This window comes from Mastigoproctus giganteus, chromosome 2, assembly GCF_048544385.1.
Source record: "Mastigoproctus giganteus isolate SK-2022 chromosome 2, ASM4854438v1, whole genome shotgun sequence".
Lineage (NCBI taxonomy): Eukaryota > Metazoa > Arthropoda > Arachnida > Uropygi > Thelyphonidae > Mastigoproctus > Mastigoproctus giganteus.
This window is the reverse complement of record NC_143576.1, coordinates 240,712,238-240,722,968: the sequence shown is the minus strand read 5'-3', so window position 1 is coordinate 240,722,968 and position 10,731 is coordinate 240,712,238. Positions and strand designations below refer to the sequence as shown.

Here is a 10,731-nt window from a genome sequence, read left to right as displayed (position 1 = left end):
TTTATCTTCTCTTTGTTATCCTGACAGCATTGAGTGCTTATCTTCACAACAGATCAATTTATAATAAACTGATCTTTTGTGAAGATAAGTATTAGTTTGTGATAAAGGAACATCAAGAGTGGGAAGAATATATTTTTATAAGCAGGTTAATAAAATGCTTAAAAAAATTTTTTTTTTTTTTATCTCAAAGTGCTGTTTATTGTATTTCTGATTTTTTTAAGTATATGTGAAATATTCCATGTAACTGCTTCAAAAACAAGTGGGGGGGATATTTTTGTTATCTTCAGCAAATTTTAATGAATTTAGGTTGTACTAGTTACTATTATTTTGGTCACTTACATATAGTAAACAATAACAAGGATGATTTGTATAAAAAATTTTGCAATACAGACTATACAATTTTTATACAAGTTTAAAATCTGGAAGGCTACAAGACTACACTTAATACAATGTGATGTTCTTGAAGTGTAGGCACATAGAATGAGTGGTCTTTCTTAGGAAGATTTGCCATTTTTTTTAAACTGGAAAAACTAATAACAAGAATGATTTACAGAACTGGAATTTCAGTCTTTTAAAATGCATCCAAGCTGAACAGAATTTTTATGGAAATTAAGACTCCTGGATGGTCACATGTTCACTTTCATTGCAGAATCAAAATGTTTTTGCAGGTTCACCAGTAACCAAATCAAATAGTTTTTCAATGAACAGCATTACTTGTTTTGTGGTGCCCTGACGCATTTTTGTCCACTGGACACCGAGTGGTCGTAAAGTTCCCTTAATACCAAGACACTGATGAGTGAGTGATGCTACAAGTCGACGAAATAGGTCTTCTCGAAGCTTTGGAGATTTAGGGTGTAGTTCTGCTAAGAATCGAACAAGATATTCTGTTGTATATCTGGTCCCCTAAGAAAAAAAGGGTTTAAAATAGAAAGAGTGTAGAAACAATAAAGCCTAGATGTTCAAACACAAAAAAATATATATATATATTTTAAAAATGCAAGAATTTATGTGGAAACCTATAAGTATTAAAATCTCCAACTAATATCCTAATGCTTTTAGTAGGATATACTTATAATTATTTCATTTAAATATTTTATCGTGTGCAAAACTTCAGAGAAGATGTAAATTATTCTCATAACGTTAGGAATGAAGGAAGAATAGGTATTTTCATGCAATAAAATATTTTTGGTAATGTTACTTAGCTCAACAAATTTTAAAATACACCACTTAATATCTTTTCAGCAAAGATATATTATAAACACTGTACAAAGCAACCTCTTCTTCATAAGTTTTTGTGACCAACACTAATTATAACTGCTGTTCTTTACATACCATATTGGAGAACTTTTATGAGCATTTTTTAAACAAAAGGGAAGGTTGGCAATCTCAGGCATTGTTTACATAAAATTTTTCAGCTATAAACTCTGAATTTTCACCATGCAAAATGGGCAAACTCAAGTTGTAAAACTATAAATTTTGGGGTGGATCCCTGTGATCTTTAACAACTACACCAAATCAGTTATTGGGCCTCCTGGCCCTTTGTGGTGGTGGACCTGGTGGTATGGTAGTTTTGCCACTGCTTAATATTTGCAAAACACAGTAGTGATATTTGAATGCAAACTATCTAATCCCAAATACCGAGATTCTAGTTACACATACAGTAGACCTCAAATCACTCTTACTGCTAACAAACCCCACAATGAAACCAGATACCATTTGGAGTAGCACCTAGCCTGTTGTCCACAGAACAGTAGAAAGAGGTCCTACTTAGTGATGAGTGTCACTGTGTACTTCAAATCAGATAACAGTGCAGTGGAGAATATGTAGGGAACTTCATATACCACATTCCATATGGCCCACAGTGAAATTCAAAGGAGTTATGGTGTGGCTACTTCTCACGTGGTTTGGAATTGGACCATTGGTCAAAGTGGGAAAAATTGCCAAGCCATATGTGGATGTCAAGAAAAATTCCAAAAGCACCCACACTATGATAGTTTTATGGAAATAGGTCCTCCATATTCTAGCATAATAATGCACCATTCCATAGAATAAGCAGTGTTTGAGGAAATAAAGTGCAATAACTCATCTGGTCAGCCCAGAGTTCAAGCCAGGAATGCCAAATCAGTGTGCAGACAATAAACCCCTCTTCTATAGCTGAGCTGATAATTGTACTGAAGGAAGATTGCTGATGCTATCGAGGCAATGTTAGGTGGGTCGGAAAACTGCTAGATTGGGGGGATACAAGGACTAATAGATTAACAGTAGCCACTGGCAGAGGTGAAAGTGATTCTTGCACTGCTTCTATTGGAATGAGCCGCAGCCTGGAAAATAAGATGCAGGATATTTCAGAGACTGCTGGGAATCATTGGGGTACAAGTAAACACATGGGTTGTGTTAGGGTAGCTAAGAAAAAGAACAGGTGCATGTATACTTGTGTGTACACCAATGCTAGGAGTTTAGTAAATAAATTTGATGAATTTGAGGTATTGCTCAAAACATCAAAGGCAGATATTGTGGGGATTTCAGAGACGTGGTGTCACACAGATATAAGAAATGCAGAACTGGAATTTGGGGAGTACAATGTCTACAGAAAGGATAGACAGGATAGGAAGGGAGGAGGGGTTATGCTATTAGTTAAAAAACACATAAAATCCAAGGAAGTGAAGCCAGTCGACATCGCTGGACAGTGCAGTGTCGAGTCAGTTTGGTGTGACATAAGCATTGGGAGATCAAAATTGAGAGTAGGAGTGTGCTATAGGCCTAATGACTCTGATGAGTATAATAAGAAACTGTTCGGAGAAATAGAGTGGGCCAGTAAATCAGAGAGTCTTATAATGGGGGATTTTAATTTCCCAGATATTGACTGGAATTTGGGGGCTGGTCACTCACACAGTAGCAAGGCTTTTGTGGATTTATTGGATGATTGTTTTCTACATCAGCATGTTCGGGAGGCAACTAGAGGGAGTAATACTCTTGATTTGATTATCAGTAGTGATTCTTCATGCATTAAGAATCTGCAGATAAATGAACCACTTGGTGGCAGTGATCACAGTGTGCTGAAGTGGGAGTTACTCAAAGAGGTAACTACCATTAGGGGTAAAGGGAAGGGGTATTGCTTTCGTAAAGGCGACTACAATGGACTGAGACAGTATTTAAATTCTATACAGTGGGATCAACTGATGATATTGCCAACAGCAAATTCAAAATGGGAAGCATTCAAAGAACTTATTGTGGAAGCTACTAGGCTTTACATACCAACTAAGAAATATTGTTCAAGGTTTAGGCCTAAATGGTTGTCAGATGAACTAATGAGACATGTGGCAGAGAAGAAAAATGCATGGGATACATATAAATTAATGGGTGACATGGAAGCCTATGATAGATACAAGTTGATCTGTAACCAAGTTACAAAGGAGGTTAGGCAGGCGAAGGCAGATTACGAGAGATCCTTGGCAAGGGATGCGAAGAAAAACAGCAAAGAGTTCTTTACTTATGTAAACTCTAGAAGGAAGGGGATGAATCAGATTGGTCCACTTGAGATCGATGGGTCAACTGTTGATGACCCTGCTCGGGTAGCTAACAAACTAAATGAATATTTTGCATCGACATTCACACATGAGGAGTTATTCAGCGAGGGGAATGCCAGAGGTGTATTCAACTCTAGCAGTAAGCTAGAGAATCTTGTAATAACTGAGAGCAAAGTGGAGGAGAAAATGTTGAAGATAAACACAAGAAAGGCACCTGGGGTGGATGGGATCTATCCAGTTATATTAAAGGAGGCAGCAAAGGAGGTAAGCAAACCCTTAGCCATAATTATGAGAGCTTCCTTGGACTCAGGGGAGGTACCCATTGACTGGAGATGTGCAAATGTGACCCCAATTCACAAAGGGGGATCAAAGGCTGACACAAGTAATTATAGACCTGTGAGTTTAACTTCTGTTCCCGGAAAATTAATGGAGGCACTGGTGAAAGAAGCACTGCAGGATCATCTAGACAAGACTTCAGTTATAGCTAGGACACAGCATGGTTTTGTTAAGGGGAAGTCTTGCCTGACCAATTTGATTGGATACTATGATGCAGTCACAAAAGAACTGGATGCAGGGAATAACTTTGATATTATATACTTGGATCTTAGAAAGGCTTTTGATACTGTTGCACATGGAAGACTGCTGCACAAATTGGAGCAGTGTGGCATTGGAGGCAAGTTGCTGCTATGGATAAAGGGGTGGTTGAGGGGGAGAAGACAGAGAGTGGTAATCAATGGACACTGCTCATCGTGGACTAATGTTATTAGTGGAGTCCCTCAGGGTTCAGTATTGGGGCCTTTATTGTTTTCTGTATTTATAAATGATATTGATGATGGTATATCAGGCTTAATGTCCAAGTTTGCAGACGATACGAAGGTTGGCAGGGTTGTCAAGGACACTACTGACACTATGCTGCTGCAACAGGATTTGGAAAGGTTGAGCAGATGGGCTTCGAGGTGGCAAATGAAGTTTAACATTGACAAATGTAAAGTACTACATATGGGAAACAGCAACCCCAGAGCAACGTATCAACTCTGTGGTACTACACTGACAGTGGTAGAGAATGAAAGGGACCTGGGGGTGGTGGTGCAGGCAGATATGAAGTTCTCTGAGCAGTGCAGACGAGCTGCAAGAGTAGCTCATGGTGTATTGTCAATGATATATAGGAATTTTTCTAGCAGGGATAAGGAGGTGATTATTCCCTTCTATAAGGCAATGGTCAGGCCACACCTAGAGTACTGTATACAGGCCTGGAGGCCTCATTTCAGGAAGGATGTAGAGCTGCTGGAACGAGTACAGAGAAGGGCAACTAGATTGGTGAATGGGACAAAGGGGTTCTCTTACGAAGAAAGGCTTAAGTTTTGCAAATTACAGTGTCTGGAAACTAGGTACCAGCGGGGTGATCTGATAGAGGTGTACAAAGCCTTGAATGGTTTGAGCATGCTCAATGCTGATGGGATTCTTCCTCTAGCTCAGAAAAATCACCTGAGAGGGCATAAATTCAAATTGAGGAAAGACAGATGTAGGATAGATGTGCGGAAATTTGCCTTTAGCCAGCGGGTGGTTGGTGGGTGGAACAGACTTCCATCCCTTGTCGTGGAAGTTGATAGCCTAAATAAGTTTAAGGCTCAGCTGGACAGGTATTTTGAACGAACAGAGGGGTGAAGTGGAAGTGGGTTTTTTTTTTTTTTTTTTTGGCTGATGCTGCATAAGCTTGCTTTCTTGCATCAAATGCCTCTACTAATGCTAATGCTAATGCTAATGCTAATGCTAATGCTAAAGAATGGACACAAATTCATTCTTCCTTCAATACAGTAAGAATGAATTCACAGAACACTTTCAACCAGTGAGGACATAAAAAAATATTATGTTGGAAGAATTTCATTTAGGTATTTGTGTGACAGATTGATAATGTTACTGGGAAAAAAAGGTGACCCACCATCTCTTTAATGTTTTCACTAAAGCTTGTATTTCTACAAATGTGATGATATCAAATACTTTTGGTAGGGCAGTATATTTTACAGTGGGGAAAGCCGAGAACTCCATAATAACTACAGCAATGCAAAAGGCTGCACGTTGTTATGATGGAGCATCTATCCACCAATATGGAGATTACAATGTTTCTGGTGGATATATTCTTTCAGCAGAGGTAAAAATGGCTTTTAAGTAACAGATGGATATTCTTTTTCAGAATAAGATGGACACTTTATTTATGTTGTTCTAGGAAAATAGAGCCACCTCCCATCAGGAGCGGATTAAGGTCGGTTGAGGCCCCAGGCGCAGAAGAAAATATTGGGCCCCTTAAAAAAAAAGAGAGAGACAGGGAAAATAAAAATACATGTTAACCATTTTTTTAAATAAATAAAAAATATTATGTACTATTAATGTTTTATTTCCAATAAAATTTGAATATAATATATATATAATATAATTAATAATAGCATAATAATAATCACAAAGTTTTGAACTAATAGTTGAACATATTAGTTGAACTAATATGTTCAACTAATTTGTTGGGGTTTTTCATGGGCCCTTCAGAAGTCGGGCCCAGGGTGAATGCCCGGTGCGCCCGCCGTTAAATCCGCCTCTGCCTCCCATTAACATCAATGTAGGTCACACAACTATCCTACATAGTATGAAAAAAGTCTAGGTCTCAATTACCTGAAAACAGGAAGTATTAATAATGGAAATCACTAATTTAATTTGTTTAAGTAGTTTTAAAACTATAAGCTACAAAGCTGCCTTTTGTGGCTTATACTTTTTTTATTACTTTCAGCAATAACAAACCAAAAAAATTTTCTAATTATACTCTACATGATGATGATGGGGTCAGAGGCATTTTAAAGAATATTATCATTACCGTATTTAGTGCTCATGGATTCAAAATGCTAACTATGGCAGTATGGCGGCCTCAACCCTCCTGTGTATACTTTCTGCCAACTTCTGCTAAGTGTTTGTCTGGAATTCACTTCATATTTCTCCAGCAGAGCAATTGACAGAGCTATTTTGGAGCAGCCCAATACTCATATACAAATGAGTTGAACCTTGCAAATTGCTGTTGTTGAGAAGTTTCCACATATACAAATTGTTTCTTTATAGTATAATTTTCATCACTATTATCAAAAGTATTTAAGTACCAGCTTTTTTTTTGTGGTGCATTGTCATGCTAACATTGACAGGGCAGATTTCTGTAGTATTGTCACACTAGGTAGTGCATAATTGTTCAAAATGTCTAAGTAGGTACTCGTAGGTAATGGACTCCATGATTTCAGGTAGTACCACTAATGAACCAAGTCCAAATTTCTGACACAGCCTCATACCCCTCCTCCACCAAATTCCATTGTAAGATGATACTGCACACAGGAAGTTCTCCAGGTAATCTCCACATCAGAACTAAATATTCTATAATGAGATTCTTCACAACATAGCACCTATTGCCACTGTTCTAGAGTCAGTGAACATCTGGAACAACCCAACTCAAAATGCTGTTTCACACTGGTGAACACAATATTGTACTTATGTGCACTTGCTCTACCATTGAACCCAAGATCATGCAACTCCCTATGGATGATTGGCCTACTGAAGTTCCTTTATGGTCCTGTGAGTTACTAAGCCATCTAGATCTCTTTTTCATTAAAAGCCTGATAACATTTTTCTTTGGGATATCATATACAGTTTTCCGCCTTTGAATAACATCTGCTACTGTGGAAACAAGTTGCAGTTGAACACACAGAAAGTGGCACCACTGAATACCACTATGTATAGGCAGACCCACACAATTTATATTGGCACTCTGAGCAATACATGCATGACGCACCCACTTCTGGCATGCTACACAATATTCATGAAGAGATGTAATAGTTTTTGTCATATAGTGTATTATAGCTGTGTAGTGTAAATAATAATAATAATAAGGGAGAAATAATATAAGAGCAACAACAATAATAATAATATCATCAATACCAGAAACTATAGAAAATACATTGCCGTGGAGTGTCAGATGACACAGGTAGACGATGCCACCTCGCCTCAGAAATGATCCAGCACATCACCGCAAGATGCAACTGAATACACTCACAGACACAACCAGGTAGCCCCAGGGGCTCACATCTGGTGAGTATGGGCTTGGCACACCCAGGGTCCTGAGCTGGATATCATCATTCTTCTCTTTCTTGGTGATTCCCTTCTACTTCTCTCTCTCTCTCAGGGTAATTCAGAAATTTTTATTTATTTTTTTTTTTGCCTGGTGCGGCATAAGCCTCAGGCTTCCTTGCACCATATGGCTAATAATAATAATAATAATAATATATCAGAAGCTAGAAAGGCAATACCAGTTGATCAAAGAAAGTGTTCTGTATTGCAAGTATGAACCCCAGGCAGTACTAGAGACCCCAACCCACAAGCTGAACTGGGATCGTACCATAACAATGGATAGGACAATCCCACACAACAGACCAGACATAACCCTTGTCGACAAGAAGGAAAAGGATACCTATCTGATTGATATAGCAGTGCCCAACACTGGAAATCTCCAGAAAGCCCATGAGGAAAAGATCAGGAAGTACACGAACCTAAGACAGGAAATCAAAGTGATGTGGCATATGCAACAAGTAATGACCATCCCAATCATCATGTCAACCACCAGTATGGTGCCAAAGACCCTACATAACAGTCCAGCTGCAATAGGTCTTCCAAAGAACACTTACAAGGGACTCCAGAAAGTCACCAATCTGAACACCTGTAGGATAGTCAGAGAGTTCCTTGACCAACAGTAACACCAGACATAACAACCATCCTGTGTACTTGGTAGCAGTACCCATCATGGGGTGGAACACCCAGTAAAGGAGAAATAATATAAGAGCAGTAATAATAATAATAATATCTTATCAACATTAACACATAATAAATAAAAATGGGGAGAAAGAGTTCAACTAGAAGATACTCACATTGTCCAGTCTTGAAAGACAGTCCACAGGTTTTTCTGCCCTGATAACTATATAGGAAAGATCCTGCCTATTCAGCACAGGTTCCTGAATGGTTAAAATAAAATGGTTGCAACTTTTAGACAATAGTAAGTATTCTGTTTTCATTTAATATTAAGACCTATACAGTTTATAACGTTTATAATTATGTCATCCCTTTAGTAGAGGCAAAACGACAATTCTGGATCTGTGCAAGATTGCCAATGGCCCCCACATGATGTTTAACAACCATACAGAACCAGTCATTGAGATTACTGGTTCCTTAGTATCCTGTGGTGGAACTGGCAGTATGGTAGTTTTGCCACTGCAGCTTATGCTTCTTAAATTGTGAACTGCAGCTCACCTTATTTATCCAATACCCTCAATCCTGTAAATCTTGGTTAATTGAGACTATTCTCCTAATTGTTCATCTGACTTCAGAGTTTGGTTGGTCTGTTTCCCCACTCTAGATATGTGCTATGGTCAAAAGCTTCAATAACAAAACTTATTTAAAACAAATAAATTAATCATATACAGTTCTCTCAAAATACTATCTGTTTAAACCAACAGTGTGATGATTCAAGATTCACTTGTTACTTTAGGCTTGTCACAGACATTCTCTCTCTCTCTCTGTTATGACAAGGTTGGGCTTGCTACCTGGGAGCAGTGGCGTAGCTACCATGTAGGCAGGCAAGGCAATTGCCTCCGGGCCCTGGCGTCTTTGGCTGTCTCCTCTTTTTGCAATTTTCATTAATTAAGTAGGGGCCCGAACATGTTCTTTGCCTCTGGGCCCGAAAAAGGGTAGCTACATTACTGCCTGGGAGTCTAAAATGCTGATGGCATTGATGTTCAAGTGAACTTGAGTCAAGTGGACTGAATTTTGGTGAAATCCGTTTGTTCTGCAACAACAAAATCCTCTTCTTGCACTTCCATGTTGGTAGGGATGTTAGTAATCCTCCATATAGACCCCCAAGTATGCAAGTTCTGAAATATGGTACCTAGTTTACTGGAGGTGTAAACCAACATAAACAGTGTCAAGGTGTGGCATCTACACCACTCAGATGAATGTTGCCCCTCTGTGTTACCAGGCAATACTAGGTGGTAGATGAGTCTCATCAATCAGTGCAATACCTGGGGGCCAGATGCAAAAAGGGGTTAAGGGGCCTTGTTTATTTATATTGGGACTATGATGGCTCCCTTGATTGGGCCCCAAAATTGGGAGTCCTGGTGCGGCACATCCAATGCACCCACCATTTGCACAGCCTTGAGGTTGGAGATCAGAGTAAATGTGATACCGCAGAATGTTTGCCTGAGTCAGTAAAAAACTTATGAATCTAGAGAACACCATAAGTTGCAGATATTGAGCAAAAAAAAAAGAATTTTTCACCCTTCCTAGTAATTAAAACTGGCTCCCACCTTTCACTGTTTATTAGCATTTCTCAGTCGTGTCTAGCTCTGTCACAGTAACACTAAACAAGTTAGATAATGTATGCATTGTTATATTTCAGGAGCATTCAATTATCTAGTGACATGCCTGAAAAGGTAAGAATGGTATAGTAGGTTTTTTTTTGTGGGGGGGAAGGAAAGGCTTCACAGGAAAAATCCCTTCATGCATTGACATGATATTTGGTACAAATGTTGGGAATAAGGGGCTCACATCTGGTGCATATGGGCTTGGTACACCTAGGGTCCTCAGCTGGATATCATCATTCTTCTCTTTCTTGGTGATTCCCTTTACTTCTGAAACACTCTCTCTCTCTCTCTCTCTCTCTCTCTCTCTCTCAGCGTAACTCAGAAATTTTTTTGGCTGGTGTAGAATAAGCCTCGGGCTTCCTTGACCCATGTAGTTAATAATAATAATAATCTAAAAAAGGGTATTAATCTATTATCCTCCACCAGGGTGCAGTACTTATCTTTTCATCGTCATATTTATGCACCTTTATTTATATTTATATAAATATGTTTATATAATGTTTCAGTAATTATGATTGTAATAATGTTTATATTTTACAATGTTTATATATACACCGATGAGCCAAAACGTTATGACCACTTACCTAATATGATGTTAATCCTCCACGTGCAGCCAAAACAGCTTGTACCCGGCGAGGCACGGATTCTATAAGATTTCTAAATGTGTCTTGTAGTATCTGGTACCAACACGTAACCAGCAGATCCTTTAACTTCTGTTTACATGGCGTCTCAACCAAACCCATTGTTTGGTTGAGATGCCACAGAACGAA

The 10,731-nt window shown here is 38.6% G+C and overlaps 1 protein-coding gene across 1 annotated transcript in view; it reads right to left on the bottom strand.

The window, feature by feature from the left end:
• Nucleotides 1-651: 651 nt before the first annotated feature.
• LOC150090304 (protein tyrosine phosphatase domain-containing protein 1-like) overlaps nucleotides 652-10,731 on the bottom strand; it is a 79,693-nt gene continuing 69,613 nt past the window's right edge. The window contains exons 11-12 of the mRNA XM_090390255.1: nucleotides 8,474-8,557; nucleotides 652-903 (exon numbers count right to left, since the gene is read on the bottom strand). Coding sequence (XP_090246381.1) covers nucleotides 652-903; nucleotides 8,474-8,557 — 336 coding nt within the window. The remainder of the gene's footprint in view (nucleotides 904-8,473; nucleotides 8,558-10,731) is intronic.